Consider the following 27,724-nt stretch of genomic DNA (forward strand, 5'->3'; position numbering starts at 1 on the left):
AAACAATGTTGCAACCTGACGCCACTTCCGCGCTTGTGTAAAACGTCTATGGAGAGTCTTATCAAGTATTACCTAACAATTTTGGAAACATTTATCAGTCCCAGATTCATGTCTTATCATCATTTTTGCAAAGAATGACCTTCATTGAGATGATATATGAAGAAAAAAGTGACGTCAGGTTACAGCATTCTTTCCAATACTTCTGTTGACGCAATGGAGCACTTCGCGCCTAGTGAATTCTTAAATTACGAATCTACACTTTCTCGTGTATTCTCCTTAACCGAACCGGATAGGTGTACATGACATTTATTTTTTTACCTCTCCTTTAAGATTCTTGTGGCAACTTGGTGTGTATCCAAGTTCTTTAAAGAGATGTTCCATATTTGCCGTATCAATCTGTGAGCCTTCCCGCCGACTGTTTCGGTTGAAATCGATGTTGTTTAGAATGAATGCAAGTCCTTTGCACTTCGACTTTACCTCATAAGTCTGTAAATTGTAAAAAACAAACAAACAGAAAACACTCCATACAATGTCATGTGGGCTTAAAAATAAAAAGCAAAATGACATTTACTACGATCTACAAAAAGCCTAAATTCGAAGTAACATAAGTGTATGCTTCCATTACAAGTTTTGGATCCAGCATATCCGGCGTGGGTCCAGATGTCTTCATCTTATGAGCTGCATAAGAACCTTTAGAGTCGGGCTCCACTGCAGACAAGTCATCTGCAATTTGGGCAGCATTCAAAGCACCTTCATTGTGGGAAGAAATCGACAAGCATATTAGTCAGGTGGAATGGGTGGAATCGTTATGGGTGGAATCGTGACCGACTGGTTCAAAGCACCAAACTTGGAAGATGAATTCTTCTAGCCCCAGAGAAGATAATTAGGAGTCATCGAGGGGCGAAGATACAGGGGTGGGGATGCACGCCCTCTATACCCCCCATAAAAAAAAAAAAAAAATCGTCGCCTCCGAGTCACCCCCCCCCCCCCAAAAAAAAAGTAATAAATAAATAAATAAATAAATAGCAACTGGAAATTTGGCAACCGGAGAAAATCCATTACTTAAAAGTAACAATGCTGAACTTGTTTAACATAAATTTAGTGTTTTTTCCAAATTGTTTTGTTTATTTTTGTCAAGAAAACAGCGTCCCAAGGGGAAAACGGTACCCAAATCATGTATTCCTTTGAGCATGAAAAAAATGGTGCCCCTGTGGGTAATTCCAGCGTTAAACAATGAAATATAATATAGTTAATGATTCAGTGGAAATAATGATCAACACGTCTGGTTTTAATACAATAAAGCTATGTTGTAATACTTTTAATATTGCTCTGTCACAGACAATGTAACGCGGCTGGAATTTTCAAAATTTCAAAAACATGAATTCAAAGGTCCGTAAAGTTTCGTTAAGAAGATTTTTATTTACCTGCCCTCTCTGGCGGCGCAGCTGCTTTATTGATAGTGAGGGTGACTTGACTACCAACACTGATAGGGTTGTAAGAACCGTCAACACGGTCGATGGATCCGATGTATGCACCCTGTTGTTGTGAATCTAAAACAACACAATCAAAATATCAGCACAGTATAATTATCGCATCATTCGCCCATTTAGGGCACAGTTTGTTCATTGATATTGAATGAAAAATGGTCTGCGTGTTTTGGGGTGTTTTTTTCCTTTTGAAAGACTTGTTTTCTAATGAGAAAAACAGTTTGTATTTTTCACTTTATGGCTGGGAAATTTCATTAGATTAGATTTTTCGCTAACTGTAAGCAGAGGCAAGAAATTGGGCCCCGGACCTAACGAGAATCCATTTGCCGAGGTAACATCCCTTTGATTTCTTATAACAAAGGTGGAGCTTAACTTAAAAATCTAATTATTTAATGTCTTTGCTATGAAAGTCAACAAACTATTATGCAAGAATCATATTTTTCTTCTAGCAAAACTAAGGGCGATTGATAATATAGTGAGATGTCTTTTACGAGGCACCGTACAATCACACAGCCCAGAAAAATATATACAAACGCGCACTCAGTGCTGTGAACGCGCTAATATCAGCCCTTTTCTGCCTGCACACCAAAGAGTGAGTGTCGTGTGCAAATTCAAATGAGCAAAACTTGTAGATTCTTTACATTTCTATTGTCAAAATTCAGGTTCTCTGCTACCGCTTGGCTAGGTTAAAGTTTATTTAATGTGGACGAAAGGAGAAATTTTGGGGTGAATTAATCTTCGCAATCTCAAAGTTTCAAACACCATGTGTCACATGTTGATTTATTACAATACGACTGTTTCATGTCAGGTGCAATTTGGAGGGCTAGTTCACAACACAGCCGTACACTGGCCAGGCGTTCGGGGAACCGGGGAATCTTAGGAACCACACTTTGAACCAGGAACCTGATTAAGATATTAGAACCAAGAATATTAGGAACCTGATTAAAATATTAGAAACAATTTATAGAGCTGGAAGTTGAATTTAAGTTATATGATTTTTGTAACACTTGTTTTGTGAGTTAGATTGAGATTCAGATCCAGAACTATTGTAATTGATTCGTAAACAAGTAATCTGTAACACGTTCATGCGACCAAGCATGCATAATGTGACTCCTAGTGTATTTGTGTCTGTTTGACTAGCGTCCTTAAATCTAATCATTTGAGTGGACCACCTTAATGGCGTACCGCTACAATAATATATATTGGGATGTTATCCCGGATTGCCATTAATATTGCTTGAAATTCATTTCGTCTGCATGCTCTTCTTTTGGCTTCATAAATATTGAGATGATTTCAGTCTGAAATAGATGGTACGGAAAATTTTGATTATAATATGGCATGCCCATCGGATTTAAACCCAGTATTATGGTCAATATCTTTCATTCAGGATAAACTTCCTAAAATATTTTGAAACTCATCACAAATCAGATTAGAGTAGGCAATCTAATGTCACAACCGTGTTGAAGGGAACATTTTGACAGAAAAAGGAATAAATTGACCACCCCTTTTATTGAAAGGATAAGGGTCGTCACTTGAAATTATTGTTTAAAAAACACGGCTGGAAACACCTTCCTATGATGGAAGTTGAGGGTGGTGGAAACGTCCGACCCCTTACGACACTTGGTCATATGTTTTTAAGTACATGAAAGGGCCAGCTCTGCACTACCGGTACAATAAGTAGTACTTAACCCCGCCCCATTAACGAGTTATAATCACGAAACATATCAAGGCAACCATTTCAGGTAAAATGACTCGTTTACCCCCACTAATGCCCCCACCACCACTAACAATATTTACTATAGGGATGCCATAAACATGATTGGGTTTTTGTCTACAAGCAGTACCAATACAAATCCGGTAAATGCATTTTGCTCAGCCAAAAAATGGACTAAAACATTGGTCGAAGCAAACGTGTTTATATGTACAACACAATTTAAATTAAAACAAAAATGGAAAAAGGAGATCTCATTTTAATATAGAAAAGAAGTTAAATTGCAGGGCCTTAGTTTTTTGAACAAACAACCGTTGGGATTTAATTAATTGCTGTAATAATTTGTTACTTCAAAAATACCTGCAGTGGGATTTCCAGACAGAGGATTTGGTGAGGCTGTACCTGCATCAGAAAAAGGATAAGTGTAAACACTACTATAGGGTGCAACCGAGTTAATAAATTCACATAGAGACCAGTGTTCAAACTCCATACTTCCAAATTCTTTGACAAACACTCAAAACTCTCACAGGTGTTTAGACCGCACAATAAATATGATTTTCAACATATCGTCTTTCATTTTCCTTTCACTTTTTATAGTTACTAGGGATGCCGTAAATATGACTGGGTTTTTATCTACAAGCAGTACCAATACAAATCCGGTAAATGCATTTTGCTCAGCCCCCCCAAAATGGACGAAAACATTGGTCGAAGCAAACGTAATTATAATATGTTCAACGAAATTTAAATTAAAACAAAAGTTGAAAAAGATAAAAAGGAGATCTCATTTTAGTATAGAAAGGATTTTAAATTGCAGGGCCTAAGTTTTTGGACAAATAACTGTTGGGATTTAGTTAATTGCTGTGACAATTTGAAACTTAAAGAATACCTGCAGTGGGATTCCCAGACTGTGGTTCTTGTGAAACTGTACCTGCATCAGAAAAAAAGTCAAGTGTAAACACTGTAATGAGTACCTAAAGGGGTATATTGGAAAGTTCTGAGAGCCATACGATTGGGAAATTGAAGAGATATGATAATGAACCTCTAGCCCGGTCTTGGGGCTCCCAATTCTGAGTATCTTGGATGCAAATTGGGCTCGAAAGTGGCGCTTTTTTGCCTTGTTGTGGAGGGATCGTTTTTCAAGATGGCTACTTTTCCGCTTTGGGGAAAATAGGGGTCGTCTTCTTTGGGTGCGAATATCTCGAAAATTCAAAGGTCAACCCTCCAAAAAATGAAAAGCAAATGAAAGATGATATGTTGTTCATCATTTTTCTGTGCAATTTGAATACCTGCGAGAGTTCTGAGTATTTTTTAAAGAATTGTGAAGTATGGGCATTTAGCACTAGTGCCTAAGGGATTTTATATACAGGGTTGCACCCATAAGGTTGCAGACCAGTAAATAAACTGCCTTAGACCCCAATGATAAATGCCCCAACTTCAAAAATTCAGGAATAATACTAACAACTCTCCAAGGTATTCTAGACACACATCAAATGAAAGCTAATTTCATCATCTTTTATTATCTTTTATTTTTTTTAGGGGGGGGGGAGCTAACTGAGACTTTTAGGAGAAATTTCCATCCGAAGATGACCACCCCTTTAAATGGTCCTGAAGCCCATTGCCATTTTGAAAAAACGACGCCTACACTCCATTGCAAAACAGAGCGCTTTTAGGGCTCCAATTTCATCCAAATTGCACAGAACTACAAGCTCACAGTCCTGTGCACAGCTTCCACCCATATTTTTTACAAACCCTCAAGTTCAGGTCCCACAATTTGCTCAAATAGCGAAGAATTCGAGGGCATGAAAATCGTGATTTGGCCAGCGTAGGCGAATTCGGACCGATTTAATGGCCTGCAACCTAATAAGCGAAGTTTTGAAAAAAAGACCATTGCTTCCAAAATGCTCGAAATTGGAAGCCCCAAGTCCAGGCCAGAGATGCAGTGCCCTTTGTCTTCAATCCTCAAATGTTATGTCTCTAAAACCTCTTTCGACGAATAAGCGAAAACCCTGTTTCGATATATTTGCGTTTGAAGTTGGACATTTTTTCTGGGCGTCGTTTTTTACCCTAAATATTTTGATACTAACCCTTTTGGTGTATATTCGAAATAAAATAGGAAACGTATCCATCAGGTCATTTATTTAATCAGAAAAGTTGTGCGATATGATTTATTTGATCGTAAACGTATTCCTTAGTTTGTCAAATTACAAACTCTCCAATAGCCGGTTGATCTTTACACCGTTTGTATGCTATTCGTCAGTTTGTCGGATTATGCGCGCGTACCAAATTCGTTGGTACTTTGAACGCACACCTCACATAAGCTGGTTACCAGCGAAATGTTTGAATGCTATTCTTCAGTTTGTCGGATCGCATGCACGCGCAATCCGACAAACTGACGAATAACATTCGATGGTACTTTGAACGCACACCTCACATTAGCTGGTTACCAGCGAAATGTTTGTATGCTATTTGTCAGTTTATCGGATCGCATGCACGCGATCTCCGACAAACTGACGATTAACATTCGTTGGTACTTTGAACGCACACCTTACATAAGCTGAAGAAAAAAAATTGAAAAACATGAATTCATAGGGCCTGAAAGTTACGTTACGAAGATTTGTATTTACCTGCCCTCTCTGACGGTGCAGCTGCTTCATTGACAGTGAAGGCGACTTTACTACCAACACTGATAGGGTTGAAAGAACCGCTAACATTGCGGATGGATTCGATGTGTGCACCTTGTTGTTGGGAACCTAAAACGACACAATCAAATAATCAGCACGGTATAATTATCGCATCACTAGCACAGTTATGGCACGGTTTGTTCATTGATGTTGAATGAAAAATGGTCTGCGTGTTTATGTTTCCTATTGGAAGATTTGGTTTGTAATGAGAAAAAAAGTTTGTTTTTTTACTTTACAGCTGGGCATTCTCAAAGAGGTCGTCATTGGATCTTCTTTCTTGGATCCTTAGCATTACTCACCTGCTGGTCCGGATGGTGCCGTGGCCCCCTGTTGCATCTTGGTCTTGTCATCGTCCGTTTGACCCTTAACACAATGCCCACTCAAGGTTCTCTTCATCTCGATCCCTCTTTAAAAGCCCTGTATGTAAATTTAAAAAAAAATGAATAAAATAGTATGAATAAAATAGTTTCTCAAATTCTTGTTATACATTTTCAACGACCTCACTTTGCCAAAGAAAACTGAGAAGCAAAACTCTCAACTCAAAGTGACGGTCATGGGGAAAAAATCATAAATAATGAGCTGCTTGACTACCAAAAACGTACATTTTCATAAAGTAGACGTATTTTTTGAGGGCATTTAGAGTCAACTGCTTCCGAAGTGCCACCTGAGCACTCATGACCACTTACTTACGGAACTACATTATTATGATTTGATCTATTGATTTCCATGCTTTCTATTGTAGTATACAAGGTTTAAAGAACATGAACTAACCGTAACCCTAAATTCGAATTAGTCTTTGTATAAGTCGTTTATACCTTCTCGGCTCTTTTACTTTGACGAAAACCCAACTGCAATTGGATCGATATTTTGTTTCTGAAGAAAAGGTGATACTACTGATAAACTGTTTCCATAATTTACGAAACGCACTTCGCTTTGAAGTCATTTGGTATTATTTAACTGGCATATGTACTGTATGTTTACATTACAGTTATTTGAATACGGGGGGATATGAGGTTTGAAATGGTATAAAATCGATTGTAAAAGAGTTATGTGATAATTGTACACAACACTAAAAAAAAACTGTAATTATTTTGATCCTTACGAGCCGCGCATCGATATAAACAAATAGCAAACAAACAACTATCAGTCTTGAAACACAAATACGTTCGGGATTTTCCGACATGTCCAAAGTTCACAACTAAAAATGTAAACAGTGATCCACCTGACCCAGGTCAGTCATTTATCATTAGCAATTGTTGAGATTTGAAAGGTTTATGCTAATTAAGTATCATGTTTGGTCGTGTACCTGATAAATGCAAACACGATTGACCTTTGATGACTCAACCAGTTTGATGTTGGATGACGTTTCGCCTGTACGTGTATGTTTTATTACAAGCTCGACATCACGAGGTGAAATGTACATGTGTGTACTGTTCATGTTTTTTTTTAACACTGCCGACTATGCAAAACTGTCTAAGCACAACAAATGAACAAACCAACTCGGATATATTTGAGCGTTTAAATCTCCATTTTAAATCAGGAAAAGAACACTGCCTGACCGTAAAAGTCATCTCATGCTTCCATTTGTATTTCCTATTTCTGACGGGCGCTTAAAAACTACACTATTTATAAAACATATCTTAACACCAGTTGTATCACTATACGAATAAAAACGAATACATCATCACAAATTAAACCATGACAGATATTGTGGAACTCTCGAATGCGCCTTATGCCATTATAATTTTAATATTAATTCACCGTACAGCATGGCTGCAAGAAAAGGCTGCACAAAGACACAGAAACATAAGCGTCCGTCCAAAGGACAAGTTCAAAGTGAATGAGGCCGTATGTATACTGTTTACTCCCACTTTAACACTGTGTCGGCTTGGTTACCCGCCAGCAGTGACGAACAGTTTGTTGCCACGCCTTCAAATACCATGCCAGACGACTTCCCACTCGTGCTGTGTTGATTGAAGATTTAGAATATTAAATGTATTGTAATTTAACTGCACTGCAACATATTTCGCATCCATCACTTACTCAAACGATCGGAATGTCTCTTTCATTTTGATGCAGATATTTTGAGACAGATACGTTTTCAATCTAGTTTTCAAAGTGTTCAGAGTTTGGGAATCACGTAGTGACGATACATTATATATGCCACTTTTCTTTTGTTGTGTACTCTATTTCATGTTTTATTAATACCAGTATTTACTATAATAATTGGTTTGTTATAGTCTTTGTCTTTTTCGGATTTCTAAAAATTAAACTGCTGCTGTACTTCAAAGAATCTGTTTTGTTTTAATTATTTACGAGTCACCATTATTAAAAAAATGTGTTGGTATTCAAGAAAATTGACAATGTGTTCATTTTTTCCCATTTCCTGCTCTCTGCTTTGGTCAGTTGAGGGAGACGAATACACTACCTAAGCCCTACTTTACGTGGCACCATGCATATGCACCATCAGGATCAACATCGACCGCCTGATATCTTCTATACCTGAACAATATTCACAAAAGAGATTAGAGATCATGTGTGTGTTGTTTGTGATTCAGTGTTTGATTCAAAGGCTCAGACCGTGTGGTACTGTGGTAATGAAATCTGATGTCAAAATTGATCGGCCCATTAACATTGAACATTTGAAGCGTCTAATTGACATTATTTAAGCCGGTCAGACTGACGCCACTATTTTGACCATTGACTAACGTTAGTAAACTTAATTTTTTCACTGTTATTTCGGTTGTGTACTGTTTTTTGGTTTGGGGCCTAAGAATGCCCCGGGCAGGTCGACTTACCAAATCGCCGAACTACAGTGTTGTGGGGTCTCGAGCCCCCCTGCCCGTAACCGGGATAAAAACCAACACTTAAAAAGACGAATATAACCTAGAAACGAAAAGTCACCGAACGACGAAAATGTCACAAATAGACGAAAGAGATAAAAACACACAATAGCTTAAAAAGCACACACAGTCAAAAAGGTAAAAAGACTAGAATCAAAACAACACTAAGGCTAAAAATCTTGCAAAACTTGATCATAAAAACTTTAAAACCATGCTTTCTAAAAACAGAGAAACAAGAAAATTTCACATTTGTGCCTTGGCTGTATTCCTACTGCCTGTAGCACAAAATATTTGCAATAAAAGGTGGCATAAAACTGCTGCTGATATTTTGTTTCTCTAAATTGAAGTCCCGCTGCTACAGAGAAGAAAAGTCCGTCGCGTCCCCTCCAAACCGGTTATGCTAGCCATCACCGCACCTGCCCGCCCCGACGAACAGGCATCACAATTGCAACACCCGCCCGCCGGCACGGAACAGGCCCAATGGCGCGACTCGCCCGCCAGTAAGGAAAAAACCTGACGAACCTTGAACAAAGAAAAAGCAAAGCAAAAGCAGACAAAGAGGCGGATGAAGAATAAGCAAAACAACGGCAATAAACAAAATAAAGGATACTGAGTCCGTCTCCCAAACCGAAGTATGGGGATACGCCTGTCCCGCTGCGGTAGATCCTAAAGGGTTCCTCGCAGCGTCAGTGATGTCTCGATCTTTCCAGGGGACAGGCGCCTTTAGTCCCTAACCTGAAAAAGAGAAAAAAGGGGAACTAAAATTTACCCTGACAAACTCAGTATCAACCTACACTAACTTAAAAATACTGAGGGGAATTGGTAATAAAAGCCGTTGCGGGAAAGCTAGAACTTTGTGAAAACGCGGTTATCTCTGACAGAGACAATTGAACCGCCAATTTGCCAGAGAGAAAGAAATTTCTTTCTCTCCAGCCGCAAGAAATCCGCCTCAATGCGCCTTGAAAGAAAAGACTGAGAGGAACGTAAAACTGTGAGGGAATCGACAAAGTTCCCGTCGAATAAGACTTGACAGCGGGACTTCCAAATCTGCCACTTTAATACAGAAATAACAAGCCAAATGAACTTGTCGTTCTTATTTGAGGGATTAAGGCCCTCAGCGAAAAAAACCACTGCTGGGGAGATGGCGAACGTAGGACCGCAAACACGCACTCCCACGTACGTGGCCCAATCCCACAGCAGGGCAACAAAAGAACAATCCCACAACAGGTGCTGCAGCGACTCATTGTTATTACAATTAGGTCGGGGGCATTTGCCTCTGCCAATGCCCCACGATGAAAGCCGCTGAGCCGTCTTTACTGCGCCCCAGACAATGCGCCAATTTAAATCTCGCAGGAAGTGGTCTAGATGTCTGTTTACTATGAATGGGTACTGCAAAGCAGTGTAATATACATCTGTGCGTGGGAGCGCCACAGTGACCTGTTTAAGAAACAAGTTATAAATGTTATTTACAGTGACGGTGTTCCAGTTGATTGTCCAAACATTAGGAAGAGCAAGAATCAGTTTACAGAAAGTGACATGGATACGGGGAGCCGTCGCAGAGTGAGGACGGCTATTAGAAAAAAGACCAGTCGGAAGGAAGTTACGAAGAGAAAAGGAACACCAAAAAAGAGCTAAAAAACTCCAAGGCGGAGCTACTGGACTGCAAAGGGAGCTGAAACCCTTAATGAAAAGGGCATCAGCTTTAAATCTGATGTTGGTAACGCCTAGTCCACCGCTGTCAACAGACTGACAAACAGTAGACCGGCGTACTAGTTCCGTCTTACCAGACCAGAGAAAGGAGAAAATTATCTTGTTGATCCTCTTTTCAACGGTGACTGGCAGCGGATAAACAGGAGCTATATACAAAAGGTAGGAAAAGAGAACTGTATTAATAACTAACACTTTGCCAATCAATGATAAAAAGCGTTTACTCCAACTTTTCACAGAAGACTGAAGTTTAGGAAGGCGATCCTCCCAGTTCTTGACCGCCATGTCTCCATTACCGACCCAGAAGCCATTAATTTTAATGGGTTCTCTGGTCCATGAAATGGGGTAGAGATTGCTAAGTTGTTCTCTCCATTCACCTAATATTAGACCTTTAGACTTTGATACATTAAGGCGAGAACCACTAGCTCCTTGAAACATGCTGATGATATTAAATAGTCTGTGAAGAGAAGGAACATTTCGAACGATACAAGTTGTATCGTCCGCATATTGCAGTATTTTACACTGCATGTTGTTGCTTCCTGGAATAAAAATTCCCTGAATTCCCTTGTCGTTGCGGACAGCCGCAGCAAAGGGCTCTATAAAAATGACATAGAGAAGAGGTGACAGGGGGCATCCCTGTCTAACACCTTTCTGTAAGGAAAACGGATTAGAAAGGAAACCGTTAGCAAGAACTTGGCTAAAAATATCTGTATATAAGATTTTGAGCCACTTAATGAAGTTGGGCCCAAAACCAAATTTGTACAGTACTTTGTGGAGAAATGACCAATTCACTCGATCAAACGCTTTCTGCTGATCCAGCGAGATGAGCAGAGTGTTTAAATTTCTCTCCTCTGCATAAAACACGAGGTCCCGCAGAAGTCGGGCGTTATCCTGTATGGATCTCCCTTTGACTCCGCAGGTCTGAAAAGGACTAATAATTGTGGTTAAAACAGAAGAAAGACGGTTACAGAGCGTTTTGGCAAGAATTTTATAATCTACATTCAATAATGAAATCGGCCTTTTGTTTTGAGGCAAAGAAGGGTCGCCGGGCTTATCCAACAAGGTGATAATGCCGGTCCTCTGTGAATTGGCTAAAATATGAAGATCAAAAGAAGTGTTAAAAACACTTAGTAGATCAGGACAAATAAGATCCCAAAAGGTGGAATAAAATTCCTTCGGTAACCCATCGCTACCAGGGCTTTTGCCGTTTAGCATGCCCCTTAAAGCTTCATCAAGTTCGTTGGTAGCGAGAGGAACCTCCAGATTAATAATGTTCTCTTCTGTAAGAGTGCTCGAAATCTGATCTAAAAAGAAAGATTGAAAGCTATCAACAGTATCGTCTGCTGAAAAAAGAGATGCATAAAAATCTTTATAAATATTAACAATTTCTTCAGGTGAAGATGAAGCAGACCCGTCAGGGCGCTTAACTGTGGGGATGGAAGAAGCTTTCTTATGGTTAAAATCAGTGCGAAAAAAATTGCTAGATGGGTGCTCTCCTTCATTTAAATGAAAAATGCGAGATCGCACCCTCGCTCCTTCAGCTAGAAAATTGTCTAACTCAGAAAGTTGAAGCTTAATCTGGTTATACTTTGCAAGAATGTTTTTATCATTGTTCCCTTGGTTAAGAAGGGCGGTAACCCGTTCCAAGGAAGCAAGAAGACGAACTTTCTCTTTCTTTCTATTATTTGAAAGACGGCAAGAATGTGCTATAATCAGTTTTTTGCTGCGAAGCTTCACTTCTTCCCACCAATCTAATTCGTTTTCAAAACCTTCTTTAAGAGTTCTCCACCCTGTATATGCTCTCTTAAAAGCTGTTTGAAAAAGGGGATCAGTTAAAGTAAAAGTGTTACATTTCCAGTACCCCTTTCCTCTTTCTGGAAGAGGAGAAGGATTAATATTTAAAACAACTCCATCATGATCTGAGAAATAGACAGGCAGATGTGAAATAGAGGAAAAATTTAAGATATTGGAAATGTAGAATCGGTCAAGCCGACTGCAAATATTATTTGAAACATTTCTCCAGGTAAAATATCTATCTTGAGGATAGGTAGTCCTCCAGGGATCTATGAGGGAAAATTCGTCACACACGGAACGAAGTTCCTGGTGACCTATGTCGCATGTAACAGAGGAATTACCTATTCTGTCAAGGGTAGAATTAAAAACACAATTGAAATCTCCAGCTAAAATGAATGGGCAGTTACCTGAAAGGTACTGCGAAAGATTATTAAAAAAGTTCTTTTTATGAAGGGGGTCGTTTGGTGCATAAACTGAAATGAGTTTTATGCGTCCACCCGATTCTTCTAAAAAACAACTCACGATTCTCCCCTGAGAATCAAAATTAACGCCGGACAAATTAAAAGAAGCACGTGGATTAGAAATAATAACAGTACCGCAAGAAGAGGATGTGCCATAGCTGACAAAGATATCCCCTTTCCACTCCGATTTCCAAAGTTGGAGATCAGAGGGGCATGTAATGTGGCACTCCTGTAAAAAACAAATATCGTAATTAAGACAAAGATTAAAAATTTGCTGACGTTTATTAAAATCACGCATTCCATTAACATTTAAAGTTAAAATGGAGATCATTGTGCTAAAAAGGATAAAAACCTGGAGAAAGTTCATTGAAATTCAAAGAGGATTATTTACAGGTATTTTTTGAAGAAATCTGCCTTCTTCCGCAAGGCTTTGTCAGGGTGTTGCCTAGCAATGTGCCGGGTCCACCTGGTGGGGAGACACGCCGAGTGTGGACACCAGGGGCACTTCACCTGAGTGAGTGAAGAGTCATTGTGCACACTCGACGTGTGTCTAGAAAGCCCAGACCACGTCTGGCATGTAAAAAGGCATTTTGGTGCCCTGCATCTTGCAGGCTCGCTGAGTCCTGGGAGTTTCAGCCTGGTAAGATGATTTAAAACTTTTCCTATTTTCATAGGGTTAACCCCCGACGCCTCATCGTTGTCCGTCGAGTCCTGCTCCTGCTCGGACTCAGATGAAGCGTCAGAGGACGAGGAAGAGGAAGAACTACCTGCGTTAGAGGCGGAGGAACTACCAGTTTTAGCCTGCTCCTTTGGAGGGGTGGAGTCCATAGATGAAACGCTCTCTAGATCGGAACCAAAAACTTCAGTTGTTGTTGGAGTGGCCCTTTTACTAGAAGGGGCCTCTTGAGGTGATCTTGCCCGTTTAGTTGGACGCTTCTTTTTCCGGGCTAACCTAAACCCATCATCCCGCTCTGGGGCCTGCACATTTCTACAGTCCTCCCTGTCGCAGACTAGGGAGGGAGGGCCATTCATGCCCTTACAGAGGGCACACTCCAACACTCTAAAGGGAGAATCACATGATATAGTGGATTTGCATGAGAAACAACAAATACTTGGATGAAACGGGCCAGATGGCCGCTTACATTTCGAACAAGGAGTTATGGGTAATTCCTTGTCCGGTTCTGAGGGTTCTGATCTAGGGGATTCTCTGGCTGGTCTCTCCTCCGCTGCTGGTGGTGCTGCTGCAGAGGGAGTGGAGGATGATGTGCTCCAGGCACGGTCTGGTTGCACTTTGTTTGCAAAGGACTTGGGGCAGGCTCGAAAGCCATGCCCCTCCTCCCCGCAGATGGTACACACTGTGCTATTGGGACACTCGTTGGCGATGTGTCCAACCTGCAAACATTTAAAACACTTGATGTTATTACATTCCTTTGCAAAGTGGCCCTCTTGGCCACACCGGGCACAAGTGCGGATCTGGCCTGGATAGGAGATCCAGGCGTTCCTGTCTCCTATGCGGATAACAGTAGGGATGGGCTTGTTGATCCGCATCCTATACTGTCTAGTCCCGTTAAAAACGGTTGGGTTGTCCCCATATGTAGTGAAACGGCCGGCAATCACCTGGCCGTACCTACCCAGAATGTTTCGAACTATACTGTCGTGCATAGACAAACTAACATAATGAACTGTTACTATCATAACATCGTTGAACTTCGTGACAGTGCATTTATCTAGAGTAGTTACTTTGGGGTAAAACTCTTTACACAAAACCGAGGACTTATACACTATCTCAAATTTGTTACCTGGCAATGGCTGGATAGCTGCCAGGTGATCCTTTGCTACAACACCAATATCGTGGAGCTTAGTAAACAGCGACTTGGGGGCCGTCTGCTCTTCAAATTGAACCTCCATAGCTCTGTCTCTATGCATGGCACTAACGGCCATTATACTCTCTGCTAAGAAAACACTTGTAGAAGAAAATTATAGAGCAAGAAGAATATTGTCAGTCACAACTGCTGACTGACAGTAAATAAAATTCAAACTACTTGAACGGCCAACTAGAAATATATGTACAAAATGGAGAAGAACGAAGCTATCTGCTTCTTCTACTTCCCCCGGGAAGAGCTACTTGCTAAAAGGATCAAAGGGAAAACCCAGGAAGAGCAAACTTCTAAACCTGGGGCTAAACAAGAAGAAAAAACACACTGTACCCCTAAGCTACCTGCTTAGAAGGGCTATATGAAAAAACAAAAATGGCGTTCTCCTTGAACAATAATACCTAACAGCACACGGACTTTTACGTGTGCTGAGTAGGGGAAAAGAACAAAAAGGCTACTTCACGGGACAGTGCACCTGCACACACCCCGTGCAAAAAGGATAGGGCCGTACAACTGCTACGGCCCCAACAAAAAGGACGAGAACAAAGGACCACTGGGCTGTGGCAACCAGTGCACACAGCCCACTACAAAAATGGAATAAAAACCCTGAAAATATTGCTTAAAAATACCCCAATAAAATAGAAAAAGAGACCAGCTAGGTCTACAATACTAATGTAAACTTACGGTAAGGGCAAAGAACGCTAGGAAAATCTCTAAAAGCAGTAAAAGGCGAAATTCTCGCAGCTCGTAGAGACACACGTCCGGCAGTATATATTTCGGTTGTGTACTATAAGAACCTAGCAAACCAGTTGTGTAAAAAAATGAACAAGTTGAGTAATATTATACACAACGGTTTATACAACAGGTTGCTAGGTTCATATAGTACACAACCGTTTGATTTTTACACAACCGAAATAACAGTATTCAACATCTACAAAAATTACATTTGCAACCATGTACTGACCTAACTTCAACCGTGAAATCCGAACGTTGGAACGACGGTCAGATAGACGTCAATTTTGACCTCACACAGACGTTATAATTTGGTCATTTTTCGACGTCTTAATAACTTCAACCTGGACGTCCTGTCGACGTCCATTTAACCAGACAAATCATGATCAGACTGACGTCATAATTTGACTATATACGGACGTTAGATTTCGGTCAAGTTTTCGACGTCTAAAAAACTTACACTTACAACCACGACGGCAACCAAAAAACAACGTCGGAGTTGGTCAGAATCTGACGTCTGATAGACGTTATATCGACCAAAAATGCCTGCTGGGTTAACGATACAAAACAGTCAACTCCACCCACCCGCTAGTTGTTATAATAGTTATAAATATATTATTGGTGAAAACGGTAGTCCCCAGTCCGCAAGCAACCGTCGGACCACCGGTGGCTGGGGGAGCGGCTTGTCGGCATCGGCCCGCCGACCCAAACCATCAGTGGCCTGCCACTTCAAAACCGCCAGCGGACCAGCGGCATACCGCCGGCGGTCTACCGCTCGAGCAGAGGCAGTCAGCGGCATACCACCAATGGTCTGCCGCTCAAAAACCGCCAGCGGACCAGCAGCGGAAATCAGCAGCATATACCACCAGTGGCCTGCCGCTCCAAAACCGCCAGCGGACCACCAGCGGCAATCAGCAGCAGTTCCAGTATGATATTTCAACATTGTAACTGGGACTTTTTCTCATATTTTGAGGCTTAAGTCGTATTTAAGGAAACTGTAAACAATTTGCCTGAGGTCAAGGGTAGACATAGGGTAGACATCCATTCTAACTATGATACGGACCCAATAAATATACTAAATCACCCCAGTACAATTCCACTCACCAACTCAACTAGCTCTATGTGTTTCCTGCGACGCTGGTCGCCGTTAGCGCAGCTTGACACTTGTTCTCGGCCTGAGATCGGCGAAACTCTTACTCGTAAACACCCTGGCAAATACTCTAGCGAAAACTATGGCGCAGGCTCTGGCGTCGAACTCTCGCGTTAGACTGACACAAGCAATGCAGTAAGCGCCCAGACCTAGGGCAATGCAAGCTGGTGATTGGCCCACGCGCGGCATGCATTATTCATGTGCATTGCCAATAGCCTAGACTCCATTACAAGTCTGTATATACATGTACCCCAACCTCGACCCCAGGGTGTCGAGCAGTACGCGCTCATCACTACCTGCTCTCTCACCCTGATATTGGATCATTTGCATGTGCAAGATTTTTGAACACGTATGCAAATGAGGAATAGTCTGGTGCCTGCATGTGCGTTACATTATCGTTCGTTTTTGTATGCGGTGTCTGGGGTAAAAACAGAGTCAATTCGTCACAGCGCGAGCACAGCGTGAGTTACGAAAACGCGATTTATTTAATTTAACTGTTACGACCTTATCGAGACAACATGAAGAATCACATTTCATATTAATATAAACAAATTGGAAAAGGAAAGGAATGTTTTTGAGAAGGCGTGGACGAATGATCGTAAAAACACGTACGGCACGTTGTGAATAACAACACCAAGTACACGATAAAAATCCATTACTAGCCAATTGCGATATCGAATCAGGATACAGGAAGAAAGTTTACTATCCAGGGTTTACTATTGGAAACACGGTCGGAAATAAAGTAAGCACTGGTGACGAGGTTGTATGTACCCAGTTTCGCCACAATATTATTGAGGGCGCCCTATATGCTATCCAAGTAAGCCAAATGAATATGCAAACCACAAGAGGGCGCTAGTCAGCACAATCAATACAGCTAGCTACTACTTTGTGACACACAGTCAACAGTTTTAAAACATTTTATATTGTAAACTTCATGCAATTCAGCCTTCGGGCTGCCAATTGAATGTAAATAAACCAATAATTACTATAATAAGTTATATGTTTCACCACTTTGAATCTTTCAAAAGTCACATTTTTTGGATTTTAGTCCTGTTAATGTCAAAAATGTTTGTCAGCGGGCGTTGTAGCGTTACAAATAATTGTTCGAATTCATATTACTAGTTTCTTCATTGATTTTTTTACATGTTTGTAAAATAAACAACGTTCATTGAAGTGTGCTACAAATGCCAACAAAGTCGTAAGTCAATTAAAATACTCTTTATTGATTCGTTCATTTTCAAACTGCATGGATATTCATGACCAAAATATGATGTATATTGTAGCTTAATAATTGGAACCTATCGTAATGGTTGTATTGTTTTTCATATTTATTGTTACAGATTAAACGAAGTTATCACCAGTCGTGTGATGTCGGTGACCAAATTATTTATAGCACAGCCGCCGCCGTCGGTATCTTCTACAGTTTAATGACTTTGAACCAATGCCAGTGTGGATGCCGTCCTGTATTCCACACTTGCTGTCCAAGATTGGTTTGAAGTTCAGTTGCCCGACAGCTGATTGAAGTGTCGACGCCAGAAGTTGGCCCACTACCTGACTACTTGGCCCGAAGTTAATTGCTGTCTACTTGAGCACTACCAGTGAGCAGTTGAGGTTCCCCCCCCCAAGATCCAGTTATCCAGTGCTTGGAGCAGTGCAGAGAGAGTCTTTCTTCCTCAGTTGACCCGTGTACATTGAGGAGCAGTTTGGAGAGCCGTCATGGACGTGTTCCGACCGGCCGTGGGAGCAGAGACAGGTGATTTCCAGTCCATTCAACCCTACATGCGTGTTCCGTAGCGACCTCAAGTTCAAGGTACCGGCATCCTTTCAAGAAGAACAGCCGTGCCGCCTGATCAACTGTTAACAGTTAACTGCATGAACTCTAGGTGACCATTGACCAATGAACTGGTTTATTGTGAATTTCTTTCGGTCACAAAATATATTAAAATTTTGTTTCCAAGTTTAACCGTTCTTTGCTATGTTTTGCATTGCTATTTCGGTTTATTCTTATTTGCCATATCATTTTGCTGTGTCATAATTACAACTAATATTGCCCTGTCTTGTGTATTTGCCATATTGCTAGTAGTAGTACCTGTTGGCCTACCTGTGTAATGAAATATTTGGCTTTCTGAAAATTAAGTTTTTGCACAAAAGAACATAATGTCGGAGACTACTAGGTCAGGTTACAGGAGTGAATCCGGCACACATGCAAGCGTTACTAGCAAGCGTGCCAGGGTCAAAACCGCCACAGCGAAAGCCAGGTTAATGGCAGAAGCGAAACGCTTAGAAGAGAAAAGGTTAATAGAACAGGAGGAGTTGAAGATGCAACAGAGAAGGAGGGAGTTTGATCTACAAGTAGAGCTGGACAAGGTCACAGCGGAGGAAAAAGTTCTGGATGAGCTTGAAGGTGAACCTCCGCCCATCGAAGCATCTCATCAGGAGAAAAGGTCAAGCTTTGGCTTGGAGACGAACATCAGTCACCAGAGGCATGTCCGTCCATACTGAGTCTCGTCGGAAGTCTACATGAGGCTAACCCACTTGTACACAACCCTACTCTTCCAGTTTTTCCCTCACCCGACTGCCCTGCATCAAACCTGCAGCGCCAGATGATTGACACGATGCTTCTGCCTAAATGCGAGCTCGTCAAGTTTAATGGTGATCCGCTGGATTACTGGGTTTTCATCCAGAGCTTCGATGGAGCCGTTGGAAACACTAGTGTTGGCGCTAACGCTAAGCTCAATCGACTCTTCCAGTACTGCGAAGGAGAAGCTTTGGAAGTCATCCGTTGTTGCGCCATGATGCAGCCGGATGAAGGTTACGCCAAGGCCAGAGAACTGCTTCGCGAGCGTTTCGGAAATGATTATAGAATTTCCGAGACCTGGGTAAGAAGACTTACAGAAGGTCAACAGATCATGCCAGGAGACTGCAGAGCCGTTCAGAAAATGGCGGATGAATTGAGAAGCTGTACACTTGCACTAAAGGCTATGGACAAGTTGGACGAGATCGATACCAAGAGGAGTCTAGCTTTAATTATGAAGAAACTCCCACAGTACCTTCAGTCGAAGTGGCGTTCCATGGCAGTGCAGCACCTCGATGAGACCGGTCGTTACCCTAGCATCAACAAGCTTGTGAAGTTTACCAGCAAGGCCGCTCGGGACGCGAATGACCCAATTTATGGTCTAGAGGAGCGCAACGGCAGAAAAAAGTTTACTCCAAAGAAGGGAGCAAACTTCAATGTACAGTGCCCCCGATGAAAAGGCCAGAAGCAAGCCAAGATCATCGAATCAACGAGCGAGCAAAGCTAATGATTTCACCTCTGCAGTGAAGAGTACAATTTGTCCATTTTGCTCGGGAGGCCATTCCATTGTCACCTGTACAAGTTTCCGTAAGATGACCCCTGCTGATCGACTGAAAGTGGCAAGAGACAAGAGACTGTGCTTCATCTGTCTCACCATTAAGCGGCACTTTGCCGGAGAATGTGACCAAGCTTCCTGTGATGTGCCTGGATGTACGACAAGCATTCAAGACTGCTGCATGGTGCTTTCCTAGCATCGATTCCGAGTGGAGAGCGTGAGAACACGCCTAAGAAAAGCGTTGACGCCCAGACGATCGGAGCCACCAGTTTTGTGTATGGCTCAGACGAGAAAGAGCGATCTAAAGTGGCCTTACCGGTGGTTCAAGACCTTGTGAGAGCCAACGGTAAGGAAGATCCCGTCAGGACCTACGCTCTACTTGACCCTGGGAGCAACAAAAGTTTCTGCTCCATGGAGCTGATAAAGATGCTAGACATAGAAGGCAGTCCACAACCCCTTACCCTTGACACCCTCAGCAAGAGTTCACAAGTGGGGACACTCGAAGTTGCTCTTAGCATATCTGGCGTGAAGAGTAGCCGAGACAATGTGTTTCATCTACCTCGAGTGTACGCCTTGAAAGATTTTCCGTCACTGCGAGATAGTTGTGCTACGAGTGAAGATCTGAGCAGTTACAGACATCTCAGAGACATTCCAGTTCCAAGAGTATCCACGGAAGGTGTAACCATCCTGATAGGCCAAGATGCACCAGGGATGTTGATCCCCCTCGAAGTAAGGCATGCCAACGAGGGAGAGCCCTACGCAGTGCGAACGTCTCTTGGATGGACGATTAATGGCCCAGTTGGAAGCAAGGTGACAGAGAAGGCTTTCTCTAACTTTGTGCAAGGGAATCTGGAGGCCCAGGTGGAAAGATTTTGGAAGATAGATAGCTCTGGAACATTGGCTGATGATTCCCGTGCTGCATCGGTTGATGATATGAAGGCAATTAACATCTGGAATGAGTCAGTCAGCTTGGTGAATGATCACTATCAGCTAGCTATACCCTTCAAGTCAGATCCCCCGAACCTTGTGGATAACAGGCCCATGGTGGAATGGCGCCTGAGGAGTCTTGGCAAACGATTGTCCAAGAACACCGAGCTTCACGAAAGATACAAGAAGGAGATCGATAACTTGCTGGAACGAGGTTTTGCAGAGAAGGTACAAGATGTGGAACTAGATGCTGCACCCGGACGGTGTTGGTATCTGCCACACCATTGTTTCATCAATCCCAACAAGCCAGAGAAGTTGAGGATTGTGTTTGATTGCGCCGCTAAAAGTCAAGGCAAGTCTTTGAATGACATGGTCTTACAGGGGCCGGACTTGATGAACCGACTCGTTGGTGTTCTCGTGCGATTTCGTGAGCACCCAGTTAGAATAATGGCAAATGTTCCATCAGGTGCGGGTTCAAAAACAGGACAGAGACGCCCTGAGATTCCTTTGGTGGCCAGACGGTGATACCGTTAAATCCCCGACGTGTATCGCATGGCAGTGCACCTGTTTGGAGGCGTGTGGAGCCCCAGTTGTGCCAACTTTGCCCTCAGACGGACGGCAGAAGATAATGTTGACGACTTCAATGCTGATGTTGTGGCTACAGTGAAGGAGAACTTCTTCGTGGACGACTGCCTGAAGTCCCTAGATTCCGAGGGTGAAGCAGTTGAGACGGTGAAGCAGTTGACTGACATACTGGCGAAGGGAGGTTTCCGCCTGACAAAGTGGATTAGCAATAGCAGAAGAGTAATTGAATCTGTGCCGCCGGAAGAGAGAGCCAAGGGTGTCAAGAACCTTGATCTTAGTCAAGAAGATCTACCTGTTGAGAGAGCGTTGGGAGTCCATTGGGATACTGAGCACGACTAACTCAGAATCGCCACATTCTCACTTGAAATCGCCACATTGATGTTTTATGTAGTAAAATTTCTAAAAATTGTTGGGTTTATGAATCGTCTGAAGAATTGTGTACCTAAAAACATTCTTTTAACATTATATAATTCCTTTATTCTTTCATACTTGAATTATGACCTACTTTCTTTTGGGGGATCTTCAACTGTACATGGCTCCAACAAACTTTTTAAGTTGCAGAAGAAAGCTGTTCGTATTGTAAATAATGCAGGTTACTTTGATCATACCACTCCTTTATTTGCCAAACTTAATATTCTGAAACTGAATGATCTCTACCACCACTGACTGGGTATACTTATGTTTAAATATACTCACAACATGCTCCCTCCAATTTTTAATCATCTATTCTCATTTACTTCTTCTGTTCATTCATATGAAACACGTAGTTCATCGAAAGGTGATCTGTTTGTGAGAAAAAATAGAACTTCCTTTTTTAGAAACAGTCCATTTCAACGTGGTGTCATATACTGGAATGAACTCAATATTGGTTTAAAAGAGTGTACTACTGTGGTTTCATTTGCTAAAAAAATTGAAAAAAAATCGATTATCAATACTTACACTTTTACTTAAAAAACATTTTCTTCTCTGCTTTGCTTAGTCATTATTTTACATATTGTACCGGGTCTCACTCTTAAACATATTGTCCTGTCTTAGTCCGTGTGTAGTTAGTGGTTTAAGTTTTGTCCTGTCCCAGGGATAGGTACAAAAGCAGTGCTTCACCTTTTTCCTTTATGTTGACATTATTTAATATTTACACTTAATTGCATACTGTCTGTGAAGAATGTTTTGTTTATACATATATATACTGTTTTTCTGTCTGAATTGTTACCGAGGATGTCAATGTGAAAATAACTGTCGAATTGATTGAGAATGAAGATCAAGTCAAAACCTGGTAGTCAGACAAGAAGAGGCTTACTGAGCGTCATCTGCTCAGTGTATGACCCATTGGGGTTTGTTTGCCCGTACGTCCTTCGGGCGAAACTCTTCTTTCAGAACGAGTGCCGAATCGTTGGCAAGAGCTGGGATGATCCCTTAGAGGCCGAAACTCAGGATCACTGGGCGAAGTGGTTAGATGAGCTTCCTCTTTTGAACAAGTTTGCTGTTGAAAGATGCCTCGTGCCAAGCAACTTCGGAGAGATAAGTGAATGCCGTTTGCATCACTTTTAAGATGACTCTCAAGATGCGTATTAGAGTGTATCTTATGCTCTTTTTGTCAATTCTGCGGGAGAAGTCCACTGTAGTTTCCTGATAGGAAAATCACGCCTGGCACCTTTGAAGACGATGACGATACCCAGACTGGAGCTTTCTGCAGCAGTAGTAGCTGTAAAGATGGAGCAGATGCTACGAAGGGAGCTGAAACTGAACGTCTGCGGGTCCACGTTCTGGACTGACAGCATGCGTGTGCTGCAGTACATCAAGAACACATCAAAGCGCTTACACACGTTTGTAGCCAACAGGGTGGCTGTCATACATGATGGTTCATCTGTTGACCAGTGGCGATGTGTAAATACGGATCGAAATCCTGCTGATGACGCATCGATAGGCCTGGATGCACACAACATGATCTCCAAAGAAAGGTGGAGAAAGGGACCAGAATTCCTCTGGCAGGATGAGAAGAGTTGGCCAGTAACTCCTCAAGCTCCAAATCTTCTCGAGACGGACCGGGAAGTGAAAAAAGTAGCAGTGTCACGAGCTACGGGAGGCGCAGTGACAGCTGATCCCGTGGCAAGACTTATCAGCAAGTATTCCAGTTGGAACCGTCTAAAGAAGGCTGTGGCGTGGGTCCTGCGTTACAAGAAGTGGTTGATTGAACACAGATCTCGATCCATATGGAGTGGAAATCGACTGACCGCAGCAGAGATGGATGATGCAGAACTTGCTGTAACAAGATGCGTGCAAAGAACCAACTACGTGCAGGAGATCCGAGACTTAGAGAAGGGGAGACGTTCAGTCCAAAGGCAAAGTCCCATCTACAGTCTTGAGCCAATTATCGATGATAACGGTGTTCTGAGACTAGGTGGTAGGCTCAGACAAGCGCCCGTAGAGGAGAGTCGAAAGTTCCCTCGATTCTACCTAAGCATCATCATGTGTCAACCCTGATTGTTCGTCATGCACATGATACCCTGTCGGGTCATTCAGGCAAGGAACTTGTAATATCTGTAGTGAGACAGCAGTATTGGATTCCGAAGGCCCGGTCACTGATCAAGAATATCTTGAAGGCATGTGTTGTCTGCAAGAGACTGCAGGGAACACCACAGAAACAACGGATGGCAGATCTTCCCGAATGCAGAGTTACTCCAGGAAAACCTCCATTCAGTTATGTGGGTGTTGATTGTTTTTGGGCCTTTCTATGTGAAACGTGGTAGGAGTAAAGAGAAATGCTATGGATGTCTCTTCACGTGCCTCTCCACAAGAGCCATACACCTTGAGAGTCTCCATTCACCGGAGACAGATTCATTTCTGAATGCCTTCATGAGGTTAGCAGCTAGACGAGGTACACCAGAGAAAGTGCTCTCTGACAACGGAACCAACTTTGCTGGAGGCGAGAAAGAAATAAGACAGGCCATCTCCCAACTCGAGAAGGATAGTCAGTCGCATGGATTCTCCCTTGTCAAGCACATTGAATGCAAGTTCAATCCACCTGCAGCTTCGCACATGGGTGGTGTCTGGGAACGGCCAATACGGACCGTACGGAAGGTGCTAGTTATTATTATTATTATTATTAATCATTTCTGGTAATGAAACCAAGGATTCCTCAAAAGCGCCCTAGGCACTGTAGCTCGCAAGCCTGAAGAAACCTGTGGAGAGAAGACAATGAGAAGAAGTTACAGTTTTAGAGGCGGGAGGAAAAGCCCAGAAGAATATTCTGGGGAAAACCCACGGAATCAGGCAGGGACTGAAAACCCAATCCACATATTGGCCCAGGCGGGATTCGAACCCGGGTCACAGCGGTGGAAGGCGACGAAAGTACCGCTACGCCAACCTGACTCCCCAGGAGCACTTCTGAAAGACCAAGTTCTAGATAACGAGCGCCTGGGTACCATATTTTGTGTAGCCGAAGCCATAGTCAATGATCGGCCTATCACCGCTGTCTCTGATGACCCGAATGATTTGGAGGCCCTCACGCCGAGTCATCAGCTCAAATTCAGACCTGGGCAAATTCAGACTTACCAACCGTGCAGCGGCGGCAAAGATGGATTGAGCCACAAAGAAACATCAAGTCAGGCGATATTGTGTTGGTCAGAGACGACAACACTACTCGAGGCCAGTGGCCACTGGCACAAGTAACGAGGACTTTCCCTGGCGTAGATGGACTGGTACGCACAATGGAAGTTCTGACACGCGGTGGCATCCTCAAGAGGCCAATTACCAAACTTTGCCTTCTAGAAGGTGAACTGGATTGAAGATATCAGCAACTGAGCTTTACTCTACCAATTATAACTAAAGTTTTGTTTTGCTTTTTGGATTTCTGGTTGACTGAACATTTGTAAAGAATTTGAATCACTTAAGCCTTTTGTTGGAGTATTTTTTAATGTTAAACTGCATAAATTTAGTCATTGTTATATTTGTTATTAATTGATTAATGGTTAATTGAATGTGTCAATGTTGGCCTGTAGAGCAACATTTAAGGGGCCGTGAATGTCAAAAATGTTTGTCAGCGGGCGTTGTAGCGCGCGCGCCTGGCGCACGCACGCCTTTGCGCGTGTGCGCTGCGCTTACAAATAATTGTTCGAATTCATATTACTAGTTTCTTCATTGATTTTTCACATTTTTGTAAAATAAACAATGTTCATAGAAGTGTGCTACAAATGCCAACAAAGTCGTAAGTAAATTAAAATACTCTTTATTGATTCGTTCATTTTCAAACTACATGGATATTCATGACCAAAATATGATGTATATTGTTAAGGGAATAAATGTGTGCTCCGGAGGTTTTTATCACTCTGTTTAATACCACTTAGAGTCTGGGTGCTGATAATTACCCGAGCCGGAGGCGAGGGTATTTATCAGCACCCAGACTCTAAGTGGTCTTAAACAGAGTGATAAATACCGACGGAGCACATATTTATTCCCATTCATAAATACCTTTTCGGTAAAAAAAAATCATATAATTCGTTCAAAACATCCCGATTTTGTTCAACAAATTCACTTTATGCTTTTTGAAACATCCCTCCTGCAAAATAATGGAGTGTTCAGCTGGCGAGTAAGATGAAAACAACCCTTTTATGGAGATTGACGAGCGCGTATCATGTTCTACGCGAAGTAGCGCAGAACGCACCTGGCGCGTTGTGTTTTGAATTTAGAACTATAAAATTCTAACTCCCTGGAAGTGTTGCGCATGCCTACGTGAGGATTGTGAACGTTCAACCAATGAAACGACAAGAGGCACTGGATTTTTAGGAGTCCACATTTTATTGTGACACTGGAAAAGTGTTTAAGACCAGCTAGCCATGTCTTTATCATCCGTTTAATACCGGCCACGTGACGGGCTCTCGACCATTAGGAATGGCTAAACTGTCTGAGGTATTTATGAATGCTTATTAATTGGAACCTATCGTAATGTTTGTATTGTTTTTCATATTTATTGTTACAGATTAAACGAAGTTATCACCAGTCGTGTGATGTCGGTGACCAAATTATTTATAGCACAGCGGCCGCCGTCGGTATCTTCTACAAGTCCCTTAATACTTTGTTTCCATGTCATAAATTTGATTCTATTAAAATTCTGAAAAAAAAAAAAAACTTTAAAGACGGGGGACATAATCACACGCGTCTGTATACATAAGGAACCATGGACACAGGCTCTGGCTTGAATGAAGAAAAAGTTGGAGTGTCTTGATTTTATACCCCACTACCGTAAGACCCACTTTAAACTAGCTTTATCTTCATCAACATAAAACTTAATATTTAAAAGCTTATAAGTTCGTAACTTAAGTATCTAGGTTGACAGTACCGCTTCTCTCTATGGTTATGGGTTTCTGTAATTATAGGCTTAGGCCCATAATGTTTAACGTTTTCAATTCGGGAAAAAAGGGAATGGTTTCTGTAAGTAGGCTAGGGCCCAAAATAAAGTGTGGAGTCTGTCAGTTTACGTGGAAAGGTAAGGGCATTCGAGCACTGATTGAAGAGCACAAACCTGATTTGATCTGCATCAACAAAACCCACTCAGACAGCTCTATTCGGAATTCTGTACTGTGAACTGTTTCCTGAGGCCTTTTTCCAATGTTTATAGGAAAGACCGAACTCTTTTTTCTATTACACTATTAACATGAGTAGGCTTGCTTTCCTTTTCAAGAACTGGATACCGAGTCTGAAATTATTTGGGATGAAATTTTGCTCCAAGGCTGTTACTATCGCTTACATTCGCTAACCCTAGCGTCTAGCGAACGGAAGTATATTGATTCACCATTGGAAAGGATTCTGCAGATCTCTGAAGTGTGCCAAATTAAGCGGTGACTACAGTGCCAAATCTATCAGTTGAGGGAAATGGGATACAGACTTTTACATCAGGCGATACCCATCTCATTGACATGTAAATAATGCACTTCTTGCTTCAGCATGTTCTGGAACCATCACGTAGGCCTATCACTGAAACTTCCAATAACACCTAGGATTTGGTGTTTCGTTCCGTTCCAAGCAGTATTGTGCAAGATGAAGCCCTACACCCAAGGCGCCATTTTCGCAACACGACTACTGCTAACGCGCCTAGACAGCGCCGTGGCATCTCTGACACCATCCCTACATTCAAGATGACGCAGAAAAATATCAAAGGTATCCTGGGCGATTACCACATCCGCAGCCTGAGCAAACATTGCTTCCAACAGTTATACTAAATGAATACAATTTGATTAATAACAGTGCAATAGCTTACCTTCATGGTACTTTTTATGCTTCAACAAATGTATTTTTATCTTGGGGGAATTGTCACCGAAGATTATCAATGTTTATGCTGTTAAACAAAGTATTATATAGCGTTTTAATCCACCCAAAGCTTCCCACATGGGGGGAGTTTGGGAACGTTTGATTGGTCTAGTCAAGAG

The 27,724-nt window shown here is 42.0% G+C and overlaps 5 protein-coding genes across 5 annotated transcripts in view; 3 read left to right on the top strand and 2 right to left on the bottom strand.

Moving 5' to 3' along the window:
* LOC119720432 (caspase-3-like) overlaps positions 1-16,577 on the bottom strand; it is a 28,922-nt gene extending 12,345 nt beyond the window's left edge. The window contains exons 1-9 of the mRNA XM_038190096.1: positions 16,395-16,577; positions 9,351-9,457; positions 6,179-6,296; positions 5,823-5,948; positions 4,085-4,126; positions 3,559-3,600; positions 1,425-1,550; positions 626-750; positions 319-486 (exon numbers count right to left, since the gene is read on the bottom strand). Of these exons, the coding sequence (XP_038046024.1) occupies positions 319-486; positions 626-750; positions 1,425-1,550; positions 3,559-3,600; positions 4,085-4,126; positions 5,823-5,948; positions 6,179-6,275 (726 nt within the window). The 5' untranslated portion in view covers positions 6,276-6,296; positions 9,351-9,457; positions 16,395-16,577. The remainder of the gene's footprint in view (positions 1-318; positions 487-625; positions 751-1,424; positions 1,551-3,558; positions 3,601-4,084; positions 4,127-5,822; positions 5,949-6,178; positions 6,297-9,350; positions 9,458-16,394) is intronic.
* LOC119720433 lies at positions 13,051-14,625 on the bottom strand. Its single transcript, XM_038190097.1, has one exon. It carries the CDS (start codon positions 14,623-14,625, stop codon positions 13,072-13,074), a length of 1,554 nt encoding a protein of 517 aa, XP_038046025.1. The 3' UTR covers positions 13,051-13,071.
* A 2,478-nt stretch (positions 16,578-19,055) lies between the features above and the next one.
* On the top strand, positions 19,056-19,691 carry LOC119720434. Its single transcript, XM_038190098.1, has one exon. It carries the CDS (start codon positions 19,056-19,058, stop codon positions 19,689-19,691), a length of 636 nt encoding a protein of 211 aa, XP_038046026.1.
* A 1,578-nt stretch (positions 19,692-21,269) lies between these two features.
* LOC119720435 lies at positions 21,270-21,641 on the top strand. The gene has a single exon (XM_038190099.1). The coding sequence runs from the start codon at positions 21,270-21,272 to the stop codon at positions 21,639-21,641; it is 372 nt and encodes a 123-aa protein (XP_038046027.1).
* A 1,323-nt stretch (positions 21,642-22,964) lies between these two features.
* LOC119720436 lies at positions 22,965-23,783 on the top strand. Its single transcript, XM_038190100.1, has one exon. It carries the CDS (start codon positions 22,965-22,967, stop codon positions 23,781-23,783), a length of 819 nt encoding a protein of 272 aa, XP_038046028.1.
* The last annotated feature ends 3,941 nt before the right edge of the window (positions 23,784-27,724 follow it).

This window comes from Patiria miniata, unplaced genomic scaffold (assembly GCF_015706575.1).
Source record: "Patiria miniata isolate m_02_andy unplaced genomic scaffold, ASM1570657v1 HiC_scaffold_9, whole genome shotgun sequence".
Classification (NCBI taxonomy): domain Eukaryota; kingdom Metazoa; phylum Echinodermata; class Asteroidea; order Valvatida; family Asterinidae; genus Patiria; species Patiria miniata.